Below are 27,887 nucleotides of genomic sequence, written 5' to 3' on the forward strand. Positions count from 1 at the left end.
CCCATGGGGTGGAAGGAGCCAGAGAACGAGAATAATCAGAAGTGGATCCTGAAGATGGGACTGCACTGCTGTGCTCTCATGATCAAACTTGAACAGATAAGGAGCTGCTTCGTGTGGATGAGCAAAGAAAGTGGTTTCTTGAGATGGAATCTAATTGTGGTGAAGGTGCTGTGAAGACTGTTGAAATGACATCAGAGGATTTAGAGCATTACATAAACTTAGTTAATAATGCAACTCCAGGGTTTGGGAGAATTGATTCCAAATTGAGAGAAGTTCTGTGGGTAAAATGCTATCAAACTGTTCAGTTTGCTTCTTAAATTCCACATAAGAGTGAAGTCATATGGTATTTGTCTTTCTCTAACTGACTTATGTAACTTAGCATTATACCCTCTAGCTCCATCCATGATGTTGCAAATGGCAAGATTTCACTCTTTATGGCTGAGTCATAGTCCATCGTAGTAATATTCCAAAAGAGATGAAGGGGACTAAGAGTACTGTAATCACGATGAGCACTGAGTAATAGATGGAATTGTTGAATCACTGTCTTCTACACCTGAAACTAATACAGCACTGATGTATGTTAACCATACAGGAACAAAAATAAATTTAAAAAAAAAAATGCTCTCAGACTGCACCATCTGCTCACAGAAATCATTAATGAAAGGAAGAGTCGATCGATGTGCCAGACTTCCTCGTCTTATTTTAAGAAATTGTCACAGCCACCCCGCCTGCTGCTACCACCAACCCGATCTATCAGCAATCATCGACAATGAGGCAAGACCGTCCACCAGCAAAAAGATTGCAATTTGCTGAAAGCTCACATGATGGTTAGCAGTTTTTAGCAATAAAGTATTTTTAAGTTAAAACATGTGCATTGTTTTCTTAGACATAATTCTATTGCACACTCAGTGGACTATGGCACATATTAACATGACTTTTCTGTGTACTAGGCAAACAGAAAAAAAAATCACTTGACTCACTTTATTGAGGTATTTGCTTTATTTTGTATTCTGGGGCCAAACCAGCAATATCCTGGAGGAATGGCTGTATTCTGAATGTGAGGATTCCATCCTACGGTAGAAAGAAGTAGTCTGCTGAGATATTTGATCTTCATGAAAATAGTTGTGTTTTTTCATAATGTTTGACCTGCATGTCAGTTTTTAAAAATAATGTGGCTACAATATCAAACACTGTTAAGATTATGAGCCAGTATTAAGCTAATATATTTTTTTTTAAGTTTGAGAACTTTTGCTTTTCCTTTTATGTAATGTTTTACTTTTGCGAGGCCCTATGGTACTTGTCTCTTTTGGTTCTCACACCATTTCCAATAGGTAGGAAACAGGCTTCGCTCAAAAGGTGGTCTGGTTGAGGAGCTGGGAAAGGCTGCTCCTTGGACGCCCTCCTCTCGGCTGTCCTCAGCACCTGCCGCCACAGCGCCAGGTGGAGTGGCTTCCAGGCGTTGTATCACTTCTGGGCTGTGCCTTCCCAGCGACAACCCTTCTACAAAGGCTGGTGAACACACCCACAGCCAATAGAAAAGTCGAAACTGGACCTTTTGTGTTGGACTCCAGGACCCGAACGATGAACTGAAATAAAACAAAAAACAGCTTCAAGAAAAATAAGAACCCCCCACAAATCCCCTAATAAACCTCCAGGACTAACTGATTGGGTGGGTTAAAATACAATGGAATGTTCCAGTGAATGTCTGAATTTCCAGTATACTGCTGTAATACGGACCCAGTTTCTTAGAATTGTGAAGTCACTTAAGTACAATAGAAGGTTCTGGAATTAGCTGGGAGGGACGGAAATTGAGCGGCTAACTGCAAAGGAGTAAGAGCAAAGACGTTGATCATAAAGAATCATCAAATCAAAAATTGCCACATAGGAAGAAGATGAGGAAGTTGTCTGGTACCGTCCCTTTGTTTTATAGGCTAAGACCTTGGGCGTAAAGAAGCAGTCACACCAACAGTCTTTCTGTGACATCGCGGAGAATCTGTTCGCAGAGAATCTCTTTCCTCCATATACCTGCCCCCGCCCTTGAATGTTGTGTAGAGGTGGAGTGAAGGCTCGGGGATCGCGACCTCACCACCTGTTCTGAGCAGAGAACCAGGAGCAACCCAGGCCTCCTGGACCCCAGCCCCGTTCTTGAGAGGCTCCTAAGACCTACAGAGGTCACTCCTCTGAGAGGCATCTTTTATCCCTTCCTCCCAATGCTGCCGTCCAGATAGCATCTTTCCTCCCTGCGAGTTTGTCAGTTCTCCTCCTCCTCCTCCTCCTCCTCCTCCTCCTCCTCCTCCTCCTCCTCCTCTTCCCCCCTCCTTTACGCCTTCCTCCCTTGGGACTTTGTATTCATTGAAAAAGAACTTGTTTCACCCACGGGGAAGTGTTTTGAAACCTAAGAGCAGGGAGTCCCTGGTCTTTCCCTGTGATGCGTTCCCAGAAACCACACTATAAGGCGGATCGTTAGGAAAATGTTATGGCCGGGGTTGCATTTCTGACCAAAGACTCAGCAGCAAATAAATCATAGATGTGAACAAGGACACGTCCTTAAACTGAGACGTAACGCTGCAAACCACTGCTTATTCTAAAATAATCCTTAGGCCTGAGCCGCCAGACCGTGTGCGCTTGCTCGTGGAGGGAGACATGCGCCTCTCCTCTCGGACGAGTCTCTTGGAAGAGACGGGGGCCGGGGCCACTGGCCTGTGCCTTCATTCCAACGATGTAGAGAATATCAGATTTCATTTTTAGGCATCGGGAATTAAAGAAATTGTTTTTGTAAAATAAGAAAATGTTAATATGCTTTTTTTAAAAAAATAATAAATTCAGATTGGTAAATTTTGCTTTAATAGAAAAAAACCTTGTGAACAAGATTTTAGACGTTTGGCTAGTTCAGTGGCTTTTGTCGGCAGCCAGTGAATAGTTAAGTCCAGAAGTATCACAGGCCTGCAGAGAGTGCTTTTTGAAGAATAGTTTGAAGAATATGTCTGTTTATTAGTATAAGGAAAAACAAATCCTCAAAACCTTGAAATGATAAAGTAGTTTCGTTTGCTTGTATGTAGATTAAAATATCTAAAATATCTGGGAACCCTCAATGAAGAGGAGGAAAAAATGTTTTGGGTAATCAAATAAAAGGCACTTGAACTTGGAAATTCACGGTAGTGGATTATAAGGTGGCCTAAACGCAAAGTTCACGATAGGTCATTTTACAAATCTTGATCCAAAATATGGGTCTGAATGGAAGCTGCTTTAAAAAGCCTGATTTACGTAAGGTGTCCTGGTCGTTTGCTATAAAACCAGATCCAAGTTCCCTCGTCCCTACAGCCGGGGATGGTCCGCTGAAGGCAGGGCCCGGAGGAAGCGCCTCTCTTTCTGTCTCTCCCTCCACACTGAACGGTAGCGGGAGTGGCGATACCTCAGAGGGAGGAAGATGCCCATGAGAAAATGTGGAGACCCAAAGAAAACAAACAGAGAGGATTGCAGGCCTGGGAAACTCGGCGTCCATACCGTCAGGCTGGGTCCCGGCCAGGAGGCACTGATGCTCTTGGCAGTGGAGCAGGGCGCCTGGCAGCGGCACTCAGCAGGGCCTTGGGTGAGGAAGGCCACCCAGGTGGGACCTGGGACCTCCCACTCGTCTCAGCCCCCGGAGGTGGGTGGCAGCCGGGGCTGCGGCCAGGGCTCTCCCCCAGCAGGAGGACCAGGCCGTCTCGTGGGCCTGGGTGTCAGACCGGGAAGGACGGGCAGGCCTACATGCTGAGATGGGAGCGCCCCTCAGAGCCCCCCCCCGCCCGGACCCCTGACTGGCCGGGCCCCAGGCTGCACCTGCTGGTGGGAGGCCCCAGGGTCCAGGGTCCACGGGGGCGCAGGTGGAAGGGCAGGTGGCCGCCCACGGAGAATCCAGAGAGAACTGGAGAAGTTCAGCGGGGAACAGAGGCTCATCTTGGAGCAGGGGGGCCAATTTGTTCTGGAATGGAAGCTGCGATCCGCAAAACTGATTTACTTTAATGATTTATTTCATCCTCCAAGCTTTTTAAGACCACGACCACATGTCATCCTTTGGTAGATGGATCCGGGCAAGACAGTACCCACTTGTCGGTTCACGGTGTTGGAACAGGCAAGAGGCCTGCCCGCAGGGAAACTGGTTTCTGTTCACCGCCTCTTTGGGTATAATTTGGTACTTCTTGCTCTTTAGAATCACCTGGGGAGGTTTTTAAACTCCTGCATTGGGGCCAAACCCCCTTTAATTCTGAACGTCTGGGATGGGGACCCCCAGCACGGTCTTTTTCCTCCTTCCCGGGTGGCTGCAGTATGCAGTCCAGTTTGAGAACCCCTACACTCAGGGAGCTTTAAAAAAAATAAAAATAAAAGCTAATGCTCAGCCCTCACCTCGCCCCAGACAGGTGTGGGGACTTCATTGGCTTGGGTGGGGCCCTGGTGACATGATTCTGAAAGCGCCTCCCTGGAGAGTCCACACCTGCAACACCGGTTAGTGGCTGGTGGCCACCCTTTCCAAAATTTGTCTTAAAATCCCCCAACTTTATGTGATGGAATTGCTCTAGTATTTTTATAAGATTGTTTGTTTAGCCACCTACCAGGCAGTTCTTCTGTAAAACCAAGAAGCTATTTTCATGGGTATTTTATCACGATTTTTGAAAAATGGGCATTAAAAGCGGTTCAGGCCCAAGTGCAGCCACACGGCCAAGGCAGTTACCACCCAAGCAAGTGCAAGAGGCCCAGGGCCGCCCACACTCAGACCACTGAAGAAGGAAGGGACCTACCCTGCTCGAGCTTTGACCTATTTCTCGCAGTTGTTGAAAACTATGAGGCATGGGATGCAGATTTATGACTTTTTAAAAAGTTATTTGTGGATTCCCAAGACGGTTGTGTTCCCATCACTTACGTGGCCTGTAAAACTCAAGTGACGCTTAAAAAAAAAAAAATCTGAGTTTGGCGCAGAGTTCCAACGTGAACTTCAGAGCGCTCGGCTATCGTCTGTTGTGCTGAACTGATGTCGGGGCTCATCTGTATGTGACTTTCGGGAAGGGGGAGCCACCACGAGTCTCCTTGTGTGCTTTCTCTCACTTCCTTTCATAAAATGAGGGGTGAAGGGCGGTGTGTTAGGAGACTGCAGCCCTTTGCACTGGCCGGGCCCTTCTGTTCATCTTCCACACGGCATGGATTTGATCTTTCCTGGGACCTACGTTCTGGGAGAAATGTCACCCATGCTTTGCGGGGCAGCCCGTCAGAGGCTTGCCTCACCCGCCCCACTTCCACCCTTACTTCATTTCTTTCTTTCTTTCTTTTTTTTTTTTAGATAAATTATTTGGAATTTCTCTGCACTTTTACTTCCAAGACCGTTTCAAACCGGAACGTGAGAGCTAATGCTGTTTATAGGTCAGCTCCATGTCAATAAAGCTAGATAAAAAAATTTTAACTCATCTTAAAAATGTTTAAACCAGTGCCGAGTATAGAAACCGTGCTCTCGTTTCTGACAATTGCTCGTTTTTGCATGAGGCTTTTTCTTCCGAGACCCATAAGGATTCTTGAAATCATTTGCACCATTTTTACTGGTCTTTGGAGCCTCTTTGCTTTGACATGCTCAGAACTCCCCATTGTCGGGCTGTTAGAAGTTGCATGCTTCCACTTGCCCTAAGTCGCTGCTGGGTCTCTCATCCCATGTGTTGGAGCTAGATGGGGACAAAGGCCGCTCTGTATGGTCCCCAGAGCTCGGACTTGGGAAGTCGCAGACATGCGGTGGCAGTTGCCTACCACACAGACCGTTCTCCTTAATTGGCTTATCATGTTGGGCGTTGTATAAGCTTCTTTAAGGAAATATATATACACACACGCAAGGCCCTGTGCCTCGTCTTGGAATCCACGGCCACAGTTCCTGGCTCAGCCCTCGTGTGCTACGAGGATGCATCAGTTGCAGCCCACTCATAACTCAGCGGCATTAGGCATGCGTTTGATGGCCAGGTAGCAAGGTGAGAGACGCAGTCCACGATAACTCTGGGCAGGGGGGTGGGGGGGTGTCATCTGGCCTCTGCACCTGGAGCAACGGATCCAATAGGCTGATGTTACCCAAGATCAGGGGCCACAGGATGGAGAAGCCAGGACCCCACGTGTGGTCTTTATAAATTCTAATCTCACATTAGCAAAGAAATCAAGCTTGAATTTGAAGTAGAGAAATTTAATGAATTTAGACCCATCTAAAGATAAAGAGGATTCTAGAAGACAAGAGTATCTTCAGATAGTCACTGTCACAGGAACTGATGGATGCACAGCTGTCTGTACTTAGAAATCCAGAGGCTTCCTGAGCTTGGCAGGTCATGAACTTTGAGGCAGTGAGTTGCACAGAGCAGGGCACAGGCTCTGCGTAAGACAGAGGCTGACAGGCCTGTTCACTGCCCAACCCCCCCACCCCCGTGTGTGGGGACACGGTCCAAAATGCCCCGTAGATGCCTCAAACCACAGACACGATGGAACCCTGGGTACGGCATGTTTTTTTTTTTTTTCTGTATCTGCAGGTACTTGTGATAACATTTATTTATCTATTAGGCACAGTATGAGATTAACAATAACAAGCCACCTGTAGCCGCGTACCATCATAAAAGGTCTATGAATGTGGTCCTTCTTCTCTCTCCAAACATCTTATCATCTCAGCCTTCTTGGGCTGATGTGAGATAATCAAATGCCTGCGAGAGGAGAGGAAGCGAGGTGAGTGATGGAGGCATCGTGACGTAGCCCTGGGTTACACCCGCCTTCTGGTCACAGGCATCTGCTTTGTGACCGCGGTGGACCCCAGGTAGCCAGAAGTGTGGAAAGCAAAACTGGAGGTGGGGGGACGACTGTATACACACATCCGCACTCCTGTGTAGCCACCAATCAGCTGTAAGGCACCTGAGGTTGTCATCTGAATATAGGCGCTGACGCACATTCGTTTGCTCATATATCGAGAGCGCCCCGCCCCGCTGGGGCAGGAACTGTCGCTGGTGTAACTGATACAAGTGTTGGGAGGACACAGGAGCGGAGAGACCTCCGGGCAAGGCCAGTGGACTGCTCCCAGCTCTGGCTCCCTCCCCGTTAGCTTTGTGACATTGGGCAAGTTGTTTCCTCTTCAGGTCTTCAGTTTCTCATATGGGAAAGGGGGATGATAATCCTAACTACCCTGCAGAATTTTTATGAGGATTAAATAAATTAATATTTATAAAACACTTAGAACAGTGGCTGGCACCCGGTAAGTGCTAGGTGTTTATTAAATTAAAAAAAAAAAAGGATGATGCAGATTTGGTTTAGGGGAATAGCATGGGCTTCCCTGAAGAGATGACAAGGAGCCAAAATCTAGACAGTGAGTAGGAGCTAATCCAGCTAACAAGGGATCGACCTGCCATCCCGGCAGACGCAGCAGCATGTTTCAAGGCCCTGTGGCCAGAATGGAGCACGTAGGACCTACGAGGCTGGAGGGAGGCTGTTGAGGAAGAACAGACAGGGAGACGATTATGCCAGATTCAGCCTCAGGTAATAGTCGGGGCTGGGAAGGTCTTGCAGGCCATTTAAGTTTGGGGTTTTTTTCTGAGTAATGGAAAGCTATTGGAGGTTTTTTTTTTTTAAGATTTGTTTATTTATATATTCGAGAGAGAGAGAGAGAGAGAGAGGCACAAGCAGAGGGAGAAGCAGGCTCCATGCAGGGAGCCCGACGTGGGACTAGATCCCCGGACTCTAGGACCATGCCCTGGGCTAAAGGTGGCGCTAAACCACTGAGCCCCCCAGGGATCCTCCTATTGGAGGGTTTTAAGGGTAATTGTGTTCAGATACTGTGCTGAGCCAAAGAGGCCGGATACAAAAGGGGTATAATGGCACATGACTACAGAAACGGAGTCACCGATGATGACCGTGCTCAGGGCGATGCTCCGCCCGGGCAGGGGGCACCCGCTGGAGTGCTGGGCACCTTCCCAGTCCTGATGGTGGCCACAGTTCCACAGGTGGCCGTGTCAGCTGTAAAGGTTAGGGTGCGTTGGGCACTTACCCGCACGACGGCACAAGAGTGGACCCCGGGTGGGTCCTGAGCCCGTTTGCAAGCTGCTTCCGTCCCCCAGAAAAGAAAGAGCTGAGGTTGGCTAGGGTGCCGATGGTGGTGTCAGAGAGGGTGGGCTCAGGGCGATACTCAGGAGATGAGACCCGCTGGACTTGGTGATAAACTGGGTGTGGACGGTGCGGGCAAGAAGCAAGTCTAGTACGACGCCCAGGGGGTCAGGTCCTCCCGAGACTCTGGAGGCAGCGTTAGGTGATTATCAAGAACACAGCTCGGGGGCCTGGCGCCCAAGCTCCTTCACCTCCCAGCTGTGTGACCTCATGGAGGTGGACGCTCTGCCTCATTCTCTTTTGAAATATATTTAATTAATTTATTTGAGAGAGAGAGAAGAGGAGCAGGGCAGCCACAGAGGGAGAGGAAGAAGCAGGGAGCCCGATGCGGGACCCAATCCCAGGACCCTGAGATCATGACTGGAGCTGAAGGCAGATGCCGCACCCACTGAGCCCCCGGGCGCCCCTCTCTGCTCATTCCCCGTCAGCTGCCAGCGGTGAGTGTCCCTCACCGACGGTTATTTCAAGGCGTGGACACGCTAACTCATCTGAGCTGCTGCCACTGCCTGCACGCGGTCGGCTCTTGGTAACTGTTAGCTCTTAGTTAGCAGGAGCTGGTTTGGGAATGAAGAGCATTAATTAAGGTTGAGAGGTGTCAGGTGTCCAGGGCCTGGAATCTTCCAGAAAGAGAGGCTGGCAGGTGGCGGGTTATACAGCCCCCGAGACCAGAAGAAAGCTCCACAGGGAGCGAAGGGTCACCTGCTGGTAGGAGGACTCTAAGCGCCTGGGGAGGTGGGGCCCAGGGCTATGGGAAATCTCAGCATCTGGGGGCTGGATGATGAGCAGGGGACAGGGGGAAAGCGAGGGGTGACTCGTCCCAGGCCAGGGGGAGCAGATGTTTCACAGGGCGGGGATGTCAGGAGTGTGCAGAGCTGCTGAGAATTGAGGCAGGATGAGAGCGACTTGTGTGAGACGCTGTTGCACAGGCCCTAATAGCATGGGCCATGCAGTCCTGGCTGTGCCCACACCCGGGGCAGTGGCCGTGTTAGCCCACGTGACGCTCACAGTGGCACTGCGGGCGGCAGAGGGGGGACATGACTTGCTGGAGGGAGGGATCTCGCATGTTCTCTTCTGGTTGATGTCCCCCCTACAGCCCCCAGGCCCATGCACCAATCTCGTAGGTACGAGGCAGCGCCAGGTCCCGATCCCTCTGTTGCAGGCCATTTGATTTACTCACTATGTGGCCTTGGACACTGCCTCATGTGAGACGTGGTTGCTGATCCAAGCAGCATTCAGGTGTCCTGCTTCAAGCTGTCGCTAACCCTGTGAACGGTGCATGCCCTGACCTTCCCTGTGATGGGCTTATGTATTGGCGGTGGAGCCACAGGCAGGGGGGCTGCAGGGGGAGGGGCCGGGTGAGACGGTAAGGGCCCCCCAGTCCTGTACAGGGTGGATGTGCTGACCTACTGGTGGTGGAGCCACAGGCAGGGGGGCTGCGGGGAGAGGGGTGGGTGAGATGGTGACGGGGCCCCACCCGGTAGGAGGGTTTGGGCTGTGCCGTGAGTGCCCACGTGGACACCAGTCAGGACATTTGGGGAACCTCAGCTGCAGGAATCTTAAGCTCGGGACGCTGTGATTGTGGTTCCTCCCCACTGGCCAGCACCCGTCCTGCGGCTCCGTCCCCTGCCCCGTGCCCCCCCCTGCCCTGTGCCCCCCGCTCCCTGGCCCAGCTTCCTCTGGAGCCCCCCACCCCCTTCTCATCCTCCACCTCTTACGCTCTTGCCTTCAGGGGACCCACTCCTGCCCTTCCCTCGAAATCCTCTTAGCCTGGTGCCCGCCGCCCTGACGTCCCCCAGGGAGCACCGTGTGCTGGCGTCCCTAGCTAGCGTGTGCTGCCCTGAAATCAGACTCTGAACGCAGCCTCTCCGGTCACCCGGCAGATGCACGGAGTATAACCGCGCTCCTCCCGTGGGCCGGGCGCTGCTCTGGGTGCCGGGATATGTCGTTAGATAGAGATTCCCGCCCTTAGATTCTAGCACGAGAAACAGACTAAATCATCCTCCTTCTCTTGCCACACATTCTGTGGGCTTCTACTGTGACATATAAAGACCGGGATTTGGGGGTTGAGGTCGGCTGTGCCGCACGGAAACCCTGAGAGCTGAGTAGACCCAGAGGAGTGACGGGGTGAGCTGTGTGGACGTTTAAAGGAGGATCATCCCAGGCAGGAGGGAAGTTGGTGCCAAGGTCCTGAGGCAGGCATACCCGGGTGCGCTCAGGAACAGCGGGGCGGGGAGCGGAGTGAGCCAGGAGGAACGCGCCGATAGGGAAGAGGGAGCAGCTGTCCCCTGTCCAGCCAAGGGCTTCCGCCCTTCTCCTGAATGAAGGGACGCACCAGTGCTTTGAGCCACAAAGACACATGAGCTGAGTTAGGTCTTTAAAATCCTTGCTCTGTTGAGAAGACCCAATGGGGGCCGACTCCCGAAGTAGGGACACCAGCTCGGGCTGGAGTGCAGGGCAGGGAGGGATGGTCCTCGCCTGCGGGCGTTTGGAAGGAGAAGCTGAGCTCGGGGTTGGGGCCCGGGAGCCTGCACGGAGGGGGCGGCCGGAGGTGGCGAGGCGAGTGGTGGCGTCGGGAGAGAGGGACGGGGGGGCCTCTGGCTCTCCGGGAACTGGGGCGGGAGGCACAGGGAGCCCGTGAGGACGTGGGGGAAGGGCGGCCACCACAAGGTGAGGGCCCGGGCGCCCCGAGCAGGGACGATGCGCAGGGACAATGCGGCCGGCACGGGAGCCGGGGCTCCGGAGCTGCAGGGAGTGGCGGCGACAGCCTTTCACTGACCATCGGGGCGGCTTACGCTGTTCAGCAGTCGGTCATTCGAGGACTTTGTCTTTGTAACAATTCCTACATTTGCCTGAGTCCCATTAAAACTAAACAGAATAGTTTTATCTTTTTAATTTCCCAGGACCCCAGACGTTGTTTTTTCTCTCCGGTACCCGTGACAGCCAGTTCTGTTTAGCTCTGATACCTTCAGCCCGTTGAGCGCCGTCGGGCGTAGGCCTTGACCTTCCTAGCACCGCAGTAGACAGTAGGTTTCCCGACAGTTGTCCTCAGGTGTGTGCCCTGAGGTGGCCCCCGCGGACCTGGGACCGCAGCCCCGTCGGGTGGCCCCAAGGCGCCCACCTTCCCAGGGAAGCCCTGGGGGCAGGGGCGGCACCTCTGAGGCTGTGTCCTCCGTCCCCGCGCGGCTGTGGGCCCAAGCACAGGGGGCAACGAGCTTCAGCAGCCACAAGCGCGATGATGACCTGTGCCTGAGCCCCGTAGCGTGTCCCCAGGTGAGCTGGGGGAAGGACGTGGGGTTTGCTGCAGACCTCATTGCCGCAAGGAGCTGAGCCGCCCCCGGGGCAACAGAAAGTGTGGCCGACTGGGCGCCCGGGAATGGGCCTCCCTCGCCTCGCGCCCTGCTCACACGGTTCTTGTTGGGGTGCCTGGCCCCGCGCCCCCACGTCGTCTGCAGCAGCCTCTTCCCCTTGGTGAATACGCCACCGCGTACAGAAGCACCTGCTGTTACTGTGACCACCCGCCCAGTCCTGTCCCCCCCGCCACCCCCAGGGACCCTGAGCCATTTGATTGAGCACCGTGATAACCTCAGACACCACCCACCCGAGGGGCCCCTCCACGTGCTCTTCTCAGAGCAGACATCCTGGTCACTGCCCAAGCCAGGTCTACCACTGTGACGTCTACCCGGGCTCTCACCCCGTGACCTGTAATCTCTAGAAAGTCCCGGGGGAGCAAAGACCACGTCCTTAGGTTTTCACAGCTTTAGACCCTCGCCTGAGACATGATGAGTGAATGAACGTGCTCACCCACGGACAGGACACGAGGCCCACCCCAAGCTGCACGGTGGTGGGCAGTGGCAAGAGGATGTTGCAGCTTAGGAAGCGCAGGCGAGCTTTGCCAGGGTCTCGGATCTCAAATCAGGAATTCGCCCCCCAGGCCTCAGTCCCCTGCCCGCGGCGCATGAGCCGCGGTCGCTGTGATCTCCCAGGCTCTTCCCACTGCCGGCATCCGCCCCGGCCCACGAGCTCTGCAGCTGGATACCTGCACCTGTTGGCGCCGCCCGCCTCGCCCCTCGTGCCCTGTCTGCTGCAAGCACTGGAGCGTGAGCACACGGAGCACAGGGCCACAGTCCTCCTCCAGCCTGGCTGTCCCACCCGATGGGGCACGGGCACTCGTGACCACCGGGAGGGACCTCACCGTGGGAATGTGCATGGGTAGCCGGGAGGGAAGGAAGTTCTCAGTGATTTTAACTACGTGTTTACCCTTTTATTATTATTAAAGCAAGAGAGAAAGGATCATAGAACCCCCTCCCCACCTGCACCCGTCAGCTCCCCAGCTTCACCCACCGCTCCTACTTTCCTCCACCTGGTTCACTCCACTCGCTCTCGACTCCGATGTGTCTGCGAGGGGCCGAGAGATTTACAGGGACGCGCTCCTCGCTCCCAGTCCGACGCTGAGATGCCTCGTGACCTGCCGTCTAGGAGCTGCAGCCCCAGGAGAGCTGATGGTCTACCATCCTCCTGCAAGGGCCGCGACCCGGGAGCTCCCACGTCGGAGGGTGTCTCCGCTCAAGCAGAACGAATTGGCTCCTCCTCCCGCCTTGTGTTCTGTGCAGGCCATGGAAGGGCGGGATGTTCTGGAGACTCCCACACAGTCACATCCAGAAACTGTTTGCCCGGCTCCCTGGGCCCCCCTCAGCCCCGTCAGGGTGACCCGGGGATTAGCCACCACGCCAGCCACGCGTTCTCTCTCCCTCTCCCCCCGTGAGCTCTGGAGCCCCAGCAGCTACGGATGCACGTCCTGGCTGTTGTACGTGTTGGCCTCATGTCTCTGCACCACCAGGATGTGAGCCGGCGTGAGCTGTCAGCCAGTGGGCCGCTCTGAGTTCTGAGTGAGCCGACCCGTCTGTGGGTTGGTGAGATTTTAGAGGCGGGATCTTCAGGAATGGCTTCATAGCAAAAGAAAGGCCTCAATTGCCCTCGAAAGAAAAATGGGATACAGGCACATGTAAGGCTAAAATGTTTTTTATTCTCGTATTTTTCTTGACTTTTCTTTTTTTTAACGTACAGTTCCATCAGTGTTAGCACACCTACAGACGTGTAAAACCACCCTACGCTTGGGGAATGGAAACAAAGGCAGGCTTTAGATTTCAAGAGGCCTGGCGTTATCTCATCCGTCGGGCGCAGGGCGAGAATAGGCGTTGTACCCCGTCTCCCCCGTGAGGCGCAGAGACCACGTGGAGCTATGGGAAGGGCTGAAGCCCTCCGTTCAGCCCCACACTACAGCGTCCTGGGGTGTCTTCGGGCAAACCAGCAGAAACCAACCTCCCTGAGCCTCCGGTTCGTCCGACGCACAACAGCGGACGATCTCGTGACAGATTTTACCTCCCCTTCTCTGCCGCTCGCCGGTACCTCTGCAGACGGTCAGTGGTTCAGGGTCATCACCAAGGTGAGCTCTACCCGGAGGGAAAAGCAGGTTCAACACCAACCGAAATCGGGAGTGAATGAGCCGTGGACACCCTCCCTGCCGCGGGGCTCACATCCCGGCGGGGGGCCACGTGGCTGGGAGTCCTCGGGGCCGTGAGCACAGGTGGGTGCGGGCGGCCTGCAGTCAGCAGCACGGCCGCCTTGTACACGGATCGGAAGGCTCTGAGCTACTAAGGCCGCATAGCTCTTTGATGAAAACACTAATGCAGAGGCAGCATTTTACGAATCACAGATAATGTCTTTTGTTGTTGTTTTATTGAGAGCCTCCCCTAGACGACCTCATCCTCTACAGCCAAGGGTTCAAGTGAAGATCTCCTGGCAGAGAAAGACTTCCCCCTCCGGTCAGCCTCTCCTGGTCCTGCACACACAAGTGTATGTTGACTCCTGTACTGATTTTACATCACCATAGAGAACGGGGGAACTCTCCTGAACTCCACCCCAAATTCACCCAGACTCCTGACCTGTCCTGTTCATTATGGTTGAGAGTAACTAAACCCAGAGGAGTCACTTACCTCTGCTGAATCCCCTGGGCTTTGTAGGAAACTTTTTTATTATTATTATTTTTTAAAGATTTTATTTGACAGCGAGCAAGAGAGAGAGAGAGAGAGTACACAGGGCAGAGGGAGAGGGAGAAGCAGGCTCTCCGCCGAGCAAGGAGCCCGACCTGGGGCTCCATCCCCGGATCCTGCCATCACCACCTGAGCTGAAGGCAGATGCTTCATGGACTGAGCCCCCCAGGGGCCCCTGTAGGAAACTTAGCACTTCCTCGGACAGCTATACTTTTTTAGACCGCCTTTCCAGACTGCCTGATTCTAGCTTACACTGCCTCTGCGTCTTCCACAGCTCCGTAAACTAACGACCCGCTGGCCGTGCAAACGGCGGGAGCTGAGAGGGACTGCTCCACGCCCATGGAAAAGCCACCTGTTTGGCTCATTTGCAGGCTCTTCTCCATGCTCCCAATCTATCAGGGTGTTAATTATCCTTGGAAACACCATAGCACCTGAGTTAAATAAAATGAGCTATAAGAGAGTTGTGATTTTTTTTTTTGAGAGAGTTGTGATTTTTTAAAAAAAATTTATTTTAACCGCAATTAGTAAGAAACTTCTAGGTCAATATAGATAAGCCTGGTGATCTCTGAGGTCGTCTTTCAAGACCAGAAACCACTGCCCACAGTCACCCCGGCCGTGAGCCTCTGCGCTCCACTGGCCTCTAGCAGCAACCTGTTGCCACCCGGACCCGTTTCTGCAGCTGACGGCGTTTGTCCCGCACTTTTGTTCACCAGTTTGAAATGGAATTAGGATTCAGAGCAAACTGCCGTGAATTGCTATTACATAAGGGATCGAGAAGCAATGGTGATAAGCAGCTGTGAGCCTTCTGGGGCTAGGCGGCGTGGTCCAAGAGCGTCCTCTGGCTCGCCCGGCATCCACTGCTGGGGACGCACGGTGCCCTGGGCTCCAGGGTAAGGCTGACTAGCCACAGCCAGAATTCTCAGGGCACATCCCGCAGCACAGCAAGTTCATGACCGTTGCCTTCAGAGACAGAGTGTGGTCTCGGGGGTCAGGCTGCAGCAGAACTTGTGTTTATAGACCCAAGTGGACCCAAGATGTGAAAGCTCCAGGGGCCCTGAGGGTGAGTAACAAGGGCAGTCTGTCCCCGGGGAGACTGGAAGGTCTGCACTCCGGAGACCGTACCTGGAGAGAGCGGGTAGCCGGGGCTCCATAGTGAGGAGGACGGTGGCTCCCACCCTATGTGCAACCTAAGTAGAACCTGCCAGTCATCGTTTCTATGGCAATGAACCCCTGTCCATGCACGTCCTCATATACATCCAGGAGTGTATTCCTAGGAGACATTCCCCAATTAATTTTTAATTTTAAGTAACCTAAATCTTGATTAAGCCTTCCCAGGAATTATTTTACTTAGGATTAGAAAGTCAGCGTGCACGTAGTCTCAATTATTTTGAGTGAAGAATAAGATCTTTGTAATTCTTTGCCTCCTTTAATTTCAAGCTGAATAAATAAATAAAAGGAAGTATTTTCATTTGTTGACTTTCGTGTTACGTGCTTTACAGCGAGGTCAGGGACCAGGTCTTAATCCTCTCTGCTTCCCCAGCATCTTGCACGTGCCCGGTAGACAGTAAGCATTTAATAAACGTGGGAGGGGAATTAAGACTCAAAGCGATCAGCTGCTCAAGTCACATTCTAACCGTTTGAAAGGTTTGCGTAGGTCCTTCACTCTTGGGTTAAATATGGGTTTGACTTACTGCTTATGCACATACCAAGATGCATCTTTGATCCTATTTTTTTTGTTTTTAAGACAAACTACATCCTGCATGGTTTCGTGTGTGAACATTGTACAGAGCATAGAAAAACACAGCAAACACTTACCCGGGGTTATTTCTGGTAGGTGGCAGGGGCCCGAGAACTGCAGCATCTAGATGCTATGGGCTCCTGGACGTGTAAATCTCAATAAAAAGTAGCTTAAAGAAATGAAAAAATCCACCTCCCCCAACACAGAAAAAGCAAAAAAAAAAAAAAAAAAGATAATTCCTGGTTTGGTCAATCCAATGACTTAGGTGATCCAGGATCCAGGCCTTCCCAACTGGCCATTTTCTGCATGGTTTATGGCCTCAAGTGGCTTCAGTAATCCGAGGTATCCTAAAGTCCAGCAGGTAAGAGACGTATTTCTGCTTATGCATCAGTTTGTATTAGTGACGAAAGGCTGCCCTCAGCCGACTTATTCTCAGATCCCATTGGCCATGATCAAGTCCACATGCAAGGGAAAGGACATCACCATGATTTACTAGGGCCGATCTGGAGTCTTCCCTTGAGCTGGGGAGGGGCCCCCTACCTTGAACACCTGGCTCTGCAGAGGCGAGTACCTCCCAAGGAACCCACGGCCCTGCCACTGAGGAGGAAGAGAGAAGAATGAATTTGAATAACGGCCAGTAGCATCTAACATGGGAAAATTCATTTTACTTTATACCCTTCTGTATCGTTCTCAATTATCAACCGCTTTTACAATTAGTTTTTTGAATGTGTGATTATATCCAACCTTGGTGAGATTCCCTCTCCATCTCTAGTTACAGTACATGGTCCAGTGACTCACCAAGTTGAGGGATCGTGGGGTTTTTCTCCCAGCTTGACTCATCATTTTAGCCAAAGCAGATACCTTGGCAGGCGTCCACCTCCGTTGTCTTCATCTGCAAAATTAAATGAGACCCTTTCTACCCCCTGTCTCAGGGGGATATTGGAAATTACTGAAAACATTAAACAGAGTTAACACACATGCAGAATTGTTGCTCGCGTTGTCAGGATCCCGCACCACTTAGCTAATCAGAAGGAAAGTGGTTAAAACATCGCATAGTTCAAAACCGGTGGTGAGTAGAGAGAATTAATTCCATGGCTGTATGTGAATATATTGGGTTGATTCTATTAACTTTTGGAGCAACTTTTTTCATCATGAGATTCTGAGTATGAACATCTGGTGGACAAAATCTATTTTGTTGACGATGTAGACGGAGGAAGGTATCATCCGCTGCCCTCCCACCTCCAGGCCAGCCCCTCCCTCCCTGCTCTGGGGGCGGCCGTGGCCCCCTGGCCAGCTGGCGGCCACCCCACGCGGGTTGCAGTCCCCTGAGCGCCCCTCGACCTCTCTTCCCACATATCTCCCGTCACAATCCTTAGTTTCTCTGAGCCCACTTATCTCAAACGTTCAGTTCTATCCTCAGGGAAATCAGCTGATTAAAATGCTCAAAATGTGGATGACAGCTCACCCTCAGCGGCTCCCAGAGGGCATTTGCACTTAAAAAGAAGCCTTTATTAATCTGTAGTTAGTGAAATGTTTGTTTAGAGTAAGCGGGCCTTCCCACCGTCCCTCGGGTCAGCCGCCGACCACAACTTTATCAGACCAAAAGGAAGAACAATTTAACATGCCCGTTCCTGCAGTGTTTCCCACTGTCTCCCATCCTCCTCATCAGCATTTCCACCGTGACTCACTGGAAGCAGCCTCTACATACTTCCCACCCCACCCCCCACCAGCTCGGGAGCTGGACAAGAGCTCGAGGACCGCCGCCTCCATCTCCCCTGCCTTTGCCCGTCTACACCGCGGTGCCGGATGCAGGGCACGTCTCGGGGCCTGTAACAGGCACGCGCTGCCAGGGGCCCGGAAGCACCTGCTGGTCCAGGGCAGCCGGGCTTCCTTCTCCAGCACGCTCATTCTCTCTTCCATGCTCATCCACGTAGCTCGAATAGGATTTAAGGATGCACATCCTGTTCTCCTCACTCAACTCGATTCCTTTTTCAATACTTTGGTTTAGAATTTGTAATAATTCAAAAGCCTAAACTTCTTACGGGATGGCAGGGTAGGGGGGGACTATAGATTCGTTTGTAGTTTTGCTGGCAAGCTGCTTCAGCAAGTGTCCATTTTTTATCTGCCTGCTATTTGTCATTATCATTAAATGAGTCTTTAGAATTTGGAATTCATCTGAGAATGCACAACCTTACATGCGGTCTGTTCTCCCGAAAAAGGACGTGAGCTCCACAGTGGGCCTGTCCTGAGTAATGCAATGATGCACGCAGTGTCCCACTAATCCTCCCTGTCTCTGCCCCCCAGCTCTGCCGCCTGGAGCGTGATCTATCCACGGGGAGGTACCGGGGAACCCTGTTCGCCGACCAGCCGATGATGTTCATCACCCCAGCCAGCAGTCCCCCCAGGACCAAGCTGTGGGAACTGGTCCTCCTGTGTGGGGGTCAGATCACGCGGATCCCATGCCGGGCCAGCCTCTTCATCGGACCCTACCAAGGAAAGAGGAAGGCGACAATCCGGTATCTGTCAGAAACCTGGATCTTAGGTAGGAATCTGCACACAGGGATGGAGACGGGGACGGTGCCTTCTCACTGTGGTAGCTGTTGGTGTCCCCTTCACATCCACAGTCCTGTGGTCCTGGCCACACAAACAGGTTTTTCCGGGAGAAGCGTGATGGCCACGTCCCTGTAGCCTGGGGCCTTTGGATGGACACTCACACTCACCATCTGCCTTAACAGAATCCTGTAATTACTGTCAGTCCCAAGCCAATCTGGTCCCACCTCCTCTTTACCATCAGCCAAAGTACACTTCACAGGGACAAAGGAAATCCTATTAGGCTCCCCGGTCTGCCTCACTAGCTAGTGTGAAACAGCCAGCCTACCCACATCCCCTCCAGACCGCAAGGCCTGTCCACCCTCGGCTCAGATGCTCGGTCCCTCCACCCTCCCACCCTCGCTGCCTGTCTCTGCTCTGCTTCCAGGGCCGCGGGCCAGTGCCCAGCTGCCACGACCCGCCACCTGTCTCTCACCTTCTCGTGTGCACCGCTCCTGACACTCCTCTTGATCTCAGAAAGGTATCCTTCTGTGCAAAAGCAGCTACAGCGTTGACTTCAAAAAAAATAAAACAGGAACATAACGTACAAACTGGCACCGATGCAGCATACACGGTGCCAAACGCATGGCTTGATTCTAAAGGGGAAGAGGTGGTACAACATATGCTCTGTTTCCCGGGAGGCTGCCAGGGTGCCCACAGCTCTGGGAGGGCCGTAGGGGACGTAGGGAGCAGATGTGGGGACGCGCGGCATCGGTGCTGGACGTGCCAGATGCTCCCGGGGCCCCGCTTTGGGGATAAGCCTTCGTGTTCTGGGTTTGATGAAGGTCATAGCATGCCAGGGCCGCCCTACCAACCCCACAGATGGGGGCTTACACAGAGATTCATTCTCTCACAGCCCGGAGGCTGGAAGTGGTAATCAGTTTCTCCTGATACCTTTTCTTCTTCTGCTTCTACTCGGTTACTTCGGTGTCAGCATCTTTAGCCAAGATCCTTACCCAGCTTCCAGAGACCTGAGAAGCGTATTTTCTCAGTCCTGCTCCCCTCTCCCAGAGCCTTCCTCCTCTTCGCCTCCGCTCGTCTCTAAATCTCAAACTTCTGGCTTTTCTCACCCCTTCGTACACATTATCCTTTAACAGATACGTAGATCCTGCGTCCAAGTTGCATTCGTATATCAGACATTTTAAGAATATATTTTAAATGGCTGATGGTCATCCTTTGATATATTTTTAAAGTATGGCTGTCAAGAGTTTTTTGTTTTTTTTTGTTTTTTTTGTTTTTTTTTTTTACTCTCTGGTGAGAGTAATTTATCTTCTGCCTAGAAACTAATTTCCAAAAAAATAAAACCCATGTGATTTTAGCTTCAGTCCCAAAGCCAAGAGGCTGTTTACTCTTTTCTAAATGCCAAGACTATAACCTTCAAAACATCCTATGTTCTAGAAACAGAGGTTCTTGTTTTGTTTTTTTTAGAAAAGCGCATGTATCAAAATGACACCAACTGGCGACCAGAATTTTGCTTTTCAAAAAAAAAAGTCTCATTCAGCTAACGGAACTGTGCACACGATTGATATCAACAGTCCATATCAACAACTAATCTTTATAGCGTCTGCAAATTGTGTACCGTGCACAGGGCCAGCGTCTGGGGCTGCACGATTATTATTTCCAGGTCGCGGAACTCTGTCGCCCCTTCCTGTTGCCCGTGGCTTTTGTGCACAGCTCAGGCGCGGTCCAGCCGCCTGCCTAGTTCCTCCGCTTGTTTTGCCACTTTGCTCTCCTGTGAGTGGGTTTTCAGGAGGCAAACGTCTACCTGCTTGACCCCGGGGCTTCACTTTCACAACACCCTGTGGAATTCTTTGGGTTTCAGAGCTGGAGCTGCGGGCCCGAGTTTCTTTCCTCTCCCATAATCCATGTCCTGTTTCTGATTTGTCATTGATTACACCATCTGCGTGTGCCCTTGGCAACTTCCGGGTATTGTGTGTTCTGGAATCCTTGGCTCTCCGTGTGGGGAGATCCTCACCCCTATGGTGAGCCCCCCTGACTCTCTGGCTGCTGCCCCTGTCTCTGCACCAGGGCCTCTCTGATGACTTGGGTGTTAGAACGTGCATTTTTCAAATATTCAGGAGTTCATATTCTTATCTTTTTTAATTCAGCTGCAACATAAGAGCCCCGGCTTTGTGCAATTCAAGGAGATTTCATCTGCCCGTCTCTACACATACCTGTAGACCCCACATAACACATGGTCCTGAGCATTGCAGTTCCTTTCCCATCAGGACTCTGCCGCTGGCTTGTTCTCTGACCGGGGGACACAAATCACCAAATCACCTATGCCCTCCGGACCCAAGTCCCCTCATCTATTAAACAGAGTAATAACCTCGGCCCTGCTTATTTCACATGAGGGTCAGAGGAGCTAACACACAAGGGTGTGCAGGGTATCTCACACCCACACTGGGCCCTGTCCACTATCACTGGATGACAGTGTCCACTGACATAGCCACATTTTCTCTTCTGAAGACTTTCCTCCTTCCCCTGAGCTTCCACTGTGAGCACATCTAGCCAATATTTTATTCTCAAAATGTTGTGCGATTAAAATTTGCAATAAAATCCCTTGTAAATTATAGTTAAAATCACCTTAAGGCACCAATTTAAAAAAAAATAATTTTGTGACATGATTATTATTAAAAGAAATACTCTAAAATTTGTTCCAACTAGAATATCAGCATGTAATGTAGGGTCCCTGAGACTTAAGAGTAAGGATTTGAAAGTCTTAAGAAGTAGCTCGTTGTATCTAGTTTCATGTTTGTCATTTGCTTTCCAAAATAAGAGATTCCAAGTTTTTTTAGTACCTTTATATTTATTCCTATGTATTATGGGATCTTTGTTTATACAGACACAATAAAGTCACGGGGGATGGACAAGTATATTTTTTTAGCCATTAGAACCCTCTGAGAAGCTTGGGTTTTTGTTTTTTTTGTCGTTTTTTGGGGTTTTTTTGCTTTTGTTTTTTTGGCAGAGGGAAAGATGACCACCACCAAAAAGAGAAGTCTCCCCAAGACCTTCAACATCCTAGCACTGTATTCCTTCAGATAAGCCTTTTTATCCCTTCACCCTCTGACCCAACATTTATGTTGAAAAATTAAACTGTTACGTGATTATTCCAGTATAAGACTTTCTTCTAACCTCCAGCTCTTTCTTTGGGGGACACTGGTCAGGGGTGACCATGGAGCATTCAGCCAGCTTACCCTCCTGGCTGCTGCCTTGTGCTGCTGGCATAGAATGGTGTGAACTTATGAAATCTCCAAACAGGGCTCACCACGTGAAATTTAAGCCATGTCTTACTCATTTGCTCCGTGGAGAGTCTCCTACATGCTGGGTTGCCTTATAACGAGGCCATTTAAACGGTCATGATTATGTTCCCAATTCATTCCCCAGAGTCCATTTTCCCTGAAACAGCAGTATACTTAGGCCAAGATTTTCGATGAATCATTGCACCAGAAGGAGAAATGGGGATTTTTGAGACAGAAAATACTCGTGGGCACTTGAATATGCATGAAAATAAACAGGAAAACAAAAACCAAATTCCCGGCACCAGGAAGCAAAATGTCACCTTTACCTGACACTGGAGTAGAAGCAAGTTCCAGTAATTTTATTTACCTCAGCACACCCCTAGAACAGAATTCCCATTTTACATATCAAGACACTACAATGAGAGAGCCCCAAGTTGGCTGGTGTCTTCAGTGAGGGGCTAGGGAAGGGGCGGGAGCCCTGGGACCCCAGTGCATTCATCACCAGTCTGCAAAGTTTTGTGCCGGAGCCCTGTCTTTTCACTCTCTCCATCCCCCGCGTCGGTGTTATCACTTTCAGCTGGTTTGGCCTTTCTCAGAAGACATATTTCCAGTCTCGGGCGCCCTTTTATTGTCTGGGCTAGGTTCAAGTGATAAGACATACATTTTATGCTATTGTGGGAACATAATGTAATATGCTCAACAGCATTGCCAAAGGGGGAAAAAATTAGCCGCAGCATGATTTCCTTATAACTTATAATAAGCATTTGATTTGAATGTCTCCCCATGTCAACGTTTTCAGGAAAAAGATCTCTGATAGCATGTGGGCCTTTTACAAGCCAGCATAGATCATTGTTTCGCCAGATGGCTGACCACAGAACTAGGCCCAGAAAAATGCATGCTCTTGAACATGGCATTTTGTGAAAGCAAGGACACTCAGGAGGCCTCAGCCCTTGGGGTGCATGATTAAAGAGATGATGTTGGCGTTCCTCAGGATCCTCTGCGTCCACATTTTTACGGCATAGAAGGAAGCAGTCACAGGCAATGAGGCCATGTGCTGAGGATGGACAGAAGAAGAGATAGGGAAGAGAACCTGGAGCACGTCTGCTGCCTGCCGCCTGATACCATCCTCACCCAGGAGCTCAGCAACCAGTCAGGGGGTGACGGCAGACTTTCAAGATACAATCTCAGACGATAAGACCTTCATCTTGAAGAGGTGGGGTTTTTTTTGGGGGGGGGCGGTTGCTCTCAAATAGATGACGTCTACCAGTAAAGGCATCAATGAGTACTAAAACTGACATGGAATTCTATAACTTTGACATCTCGTGTATTTAGATTATATATATATATATATATATATATATATATACACACACACGAGATGTCAAAGTTATAGAATAGCTTTAAAATACATATAATTAACTACTAGCTGCTGAACAGCAAGCATCAACTTGGAAAGATACAGAAAGTGTGCACTGAGAAAGTAGATTTGCCTTTAACTGTATTCACTGGTCAGCTAGTGGTCCTGGATGGTGATCTTTGAAATTTCCTAACCCATCTCACTTGGCTCCCCTCTGTTAAGTTTTTGCCAACTGACCTCCAGTCACCAGGTGTGAGCATCATCGGCGATATAAAAGTAAAAAAGCATCTTGAAGACAAGCAAAGTGGAACATTAAAGGCCTTCTCCACACCTTACTAGCCAAGGCACAGCCTCACTTAAAAACAAGAAGCGACGTAGAACATGACAATCAGCTACATATTCAACTCAGAATGGGAAATAGTGTAACCACAGCGACATTTTTTTTTTTTTAATCCACCGCTAGAAATGCAGTCATCGGTTTGGGGAATACACCAGCCATGTATAGGCCAGTGCTGAGCATTTTGGTTTTGACAGGTTCGCAAGACTGTCTTGTGCACAGATTCACAGGGCTCCCTGCAAGTGCTCCCCCCACAGAGGTAAGTGCTCCAGTGTTAACTCTAGCCCTACTCTGGGGCTGGGGGTCAATGGCCATAAAAGAACTTCACAGCCCAACCCCCTACTGGGATGTTGCTGGCAGTTTCCACCCTTTGCTTACTGACCTAGTATATTAACACTGTTTACAGGAGGTTTCCGTGAGTCTTTCAAGCACTTGGAGCTTCAGTTCTTTCAGTGTTCCATGTTAGACAGTTAATACTGAGCATCATAGAACCTAAAGCGATGGACTTTTGTTATGGACTGAATTTTGTCTGCCTAAATCCATATGTTGAAGTCCTAACCCCCAGGATCTTAGAATGTGACAGTGTTTGGAGATAGAGACCTCTCAAGAGGTGATTAAGGTTAAACGCTATCAGGTTAGAGCCCTGATCCCTCAGGACTGGTATCCTTATGAGAAAAGAAGAGACACCAGGGATGCGTGTGCAGAGGGAAGGCCACGTGAGGACAGAGAAGACAGCTTTCTGCAAGCCAAGGAGAGAGGCCTCAGGAGAAACCAGATCCACTGGCATCTTGATCTTGGGCTTCAGGCCTCCTCAGCTTTAAGATCATAAATTTCTATTGTTTAAACCTCCTGGTGTGTGGTGCTTTGTTAACAGCCACCCCAGCAGATGAACACTGCTGGAAACAAATTCTGAGATCATGGTAGAAATCTGTGCCTTTTATCAAATGAAGGGATCTGAATTTCTCCACCGGAGTCACATGGTGAATTAAAGAACCAGCATTTCTAGTCAACCTCTTCTCCGTTCAGACTGTTCCTTTGTAAAAAGATCTTAATGCCACCCTCAGTAAGTGGAACTTCTCATTTGTGCAACCACTAACAGTAGAGGTTCTCAAATGGTGCATCACAGAAACTGTAATGGATGGATTCTGAAGGATCCAACCTCTGGGTAAAATAAGAAGCTGTTCTCAATTTGTAGGAAGAGAAAAAATACTTGGATAAATCATTTCCCTTTTTTTTGTTCAATTTTTCTTAAATTTTGGCACTTGAGGATGAATGAATACATAGTTATAAATACAGAAGAATGTTGGAGATGAAATGAATGATAAAAATATATGAAACATGAACAAAAAGCAAAAAGTTTTTTAAGAGCTGAAAAAGAGTTCTTTGGGGGGTGGGGGGAACCATCCATAGCCAAAATCCTAGCAGTATTGAAAAAGAAAGGAAGAAAAAAGGGTCCAGTGAACAATACTATGAACAAAACTGGGGCTGCAACTATGGATACAGTAAGAATATTTAAAATCATGAGAGCATGCTGAGTAAATTTATACCAGAAAATTTGAAAATAGGTAAGATGGACATTGCTGGAAAAAATATTACCAGAATTGACTCATGAAATAGAAAATCTGAACTATTTAAAAACCTGAATGACAATCAAAAGTATACCTCTCACCGTCCATCAAAAAAAAAAAAAAAAAGAAAAAGACACCTGCACAGAGTGATATCAGCAAAATGTCAGACTAAGAAGATCCAAACTCCCATCTTCCCCACAGAAACACCAAAAAGCCCCCCAGCAGAACCAACTATGTCTGAACCAACTGTGTAGGAGTGCTGGAAAATAGTCAGAAGTTTGTAGCAACCAGGGCAAAGACCAATCAAACAAAACAATGTTCAGAGCCGTAGGGAAATTTTGTGGCTCGTCGTTCACATCGTACAGTCTTGGTTTCCTCTCCTTGAATGCAGACCTTATTTGTTCTAGTCTGCTTGGGAGATATCAGAAAAACTGGCTTGCTCACTCATCTTGAATAACACGTGCAGGCAAAAATGATAGACACTGCTTTTAAATTAAGCTACAAGGTAGGCAACCATAAAAATAGGTAAAAACAAAACAACAAACTTCTATGCATCAAGGGACACAATCAGGTGAAAAGGTGGCCTACAGGGTGGGAGAGGATATTTGCAAATACAGAAGTCAGTCTCTAAAAAACATAAAGAATCTCGACAGCTTGAAAACAACAAAAACAATTAAAAAATGGCCAATGACACGGCTAGACACTTCTCCAGAGGAGATATACAAACGGCCAATAAGCATGTGCAAAGATGTTCACCGTCACTAATCATTAGGGAAATGCAGATCAAACCACAATGAGGTACCACTTGGGACCCAATAGGATGGCTACCATAAGAACAGAAAACTAGCATCGTTGAGGATGTGGAGAAATTGGAACCTGTGTACCGGTGCAGCTACTGTGGGAGACCGGATGACCCCTCCTCAGGAAATTAAACAATTACCATGTGATCTCACAGTTTTACTTGTGGTTATGTACCTACAAGGATTGAACCAATATTCGCACACCTGTGTTCATGATAGCATTATTCACAATAGTCCCAATGTAGAAGCAACTCAAGCATCCATCGACGGATGAGTAGATAAACAAAATGTGGTCTATACATTCAGCCATAAAATGGAATGATATTGCGATACATGCTAAAAAGTGAATGAACACTAAAATCACATCAAGTGAAGTAAGCCAGACACAAAAGGGCAAATATGATTCCACTTACGTAAATTACCCAGACTAGAGAAACTCATAGAGACAGAGATTATAATAGGGGTTACCAGGGTCTAGGTGGAGGTGGGAATTGTACTGCTGAGTGATTATTTAATGAGTGTGGAGATTCTATTTGGGATTATGAGACAATTCTGGAAATGAGTAGTGGCAATGATCATATAGCATCATGAACGTTCTTAATTGTACACTTAAAATCGTTTAAAAGGTAAATTTCATGTCAAGTGCATTGTACTACAAAAAATATTTTTAAGATACTATTCAAACTGTCTAGGACTGGTAAGTTTTACCAAATATTACAAATCACTGAAGAAGGAAGATATTCACTGCATTCTATAAGGCTAGAACAATCTTGAACTAATACTACTTAAATTTCAGCCCAAACTCATTTGTGAGGATGGATATAAAATTCCAAAATAAAATATTTTGCAAAGTTTAGCGGTGTGTTAAGAAACATGTAACCGAGTTTAACCAAAGAATGTAAAGATAGATGTCGCTAAATCTTTTTTTCTAACCCACTAGTTTTCTCAGATGTCAAAAAGAAAAACCCAATATCTAGTCATGATAAAGACTCTTAATTAACTAGTAATAAAAGAGAACTTTCTTAATGTGATAAAGGGTATCTATGGGAAACCTTTCTTTTACTTAGTAATGAAAACCTTAGTTTAAGGTTTAAGCAACTACAAAATACATACGACCGTTCTTACTCTTTGAATAGAGATCGAGTGTTCCTAATCAAAGAGATAAGATGAGACACACAAAGGAAACTTAAGAATTATAAAGAGACAGATCCTCACATTTGCATATGATACAGTTGTCTACATAGAAAAATCTGAGAGACTCAAGAAAACACTTGTAACTGAGTCAGCAAGATTGGTCTATATTAGATCCACTTGGTAAAATCACGAGCATTCCTATATCCAACAGTAAATAAATATATAACATAATAGAGAAACTAGCGGATTCAAGGCTAGCCCGGTAACAGTATCATTTAACTCACATTTCTTGGGTGGAATGTGAAAGTTGGTAGAGTAGGAGTAAACTATTAGACCATCCTGTCTGTGACATGGTCCACATTCTTGGTATACTCTTGGGAAAGGTTCCAATATGTAAATGTCTCTAGCCTCGTATCGCAGCAGGAAAAAAAAAATGTTGAGAACGCTCCATTATTTTACATCAAGCAATTTCCTTCAAATATACCACAGGATGTCAAGCCATCCACTCGTTCATTCAATTTATACTTGTTTCGAGCATGTGTCACGTACCGAGCATATTCCAGGCCCCGCTGGACTAGGAGGCGACAAGGCAGACAGAGGACTTGCCCCCGTGGGACTTAGATTCTAATGACGACAGACAATAAAATGGTTTTAAATCCTATCGGTGAGAAATGCTACGAAGAAAACAGGGTATGGGTATTTACGGGGACGGGAGGTTGGCTCCTTGCCGAAGAGCCGGATTTGGGCTGAGACCCCCATGGTGAACACAAGGGTGGGCTGGCGTCGACCTAAGGGACCAGCTGGGCTCCAGGTCAGGAGGAGCAGAGGCCTTGTCGGGAGAGGCTGAGACCCAGCAAAGGGACAAAGGGACGAGAAATGAAGCTCGCACAGGCTGCACCACCCAAGGCCCTTCTAGACCATGGTGAGAGCTTT

General features: G+C 49.2%; 1 protein-coding gene across 1 annotated transcript in view; it reads left to right on the top strand.

Moving 5' to 3' along the window:
• Nucleotides 1–27,887, top strand: part of MCPH1 (microcephalin 1) — a 229,912-nt gene that overhangs the window by 198,856 nt on the left and 3,169 nt on the right. The window contains exon 13 of the mRNA XM_055334855.1: nt 18,232–18,469. Coding sequence (XP_055190830.1) covers nt 18,232–18,469 — 238 coding nt within the window. The remainder of the gene's footprint in view (nt 1–18,231; nt 18,470–27,887) is intronic.

The sequence above is a fragment of the Nyctereutes procyonoides genome, unplaced genomic scaffold (assembly GCF_905146905.1).
Source record: "Nyctereutes procyonoides isolate TBG_1078 unplaced genomic scaffold, NYPRO_anot_genome, whole genome shotgun sequence".
NCBI lineage: Eukaryota > Metazoa > Chordata > Mammalia > Carnivora > Canidae > Nyctereutes > Nyctereutes procyonoides.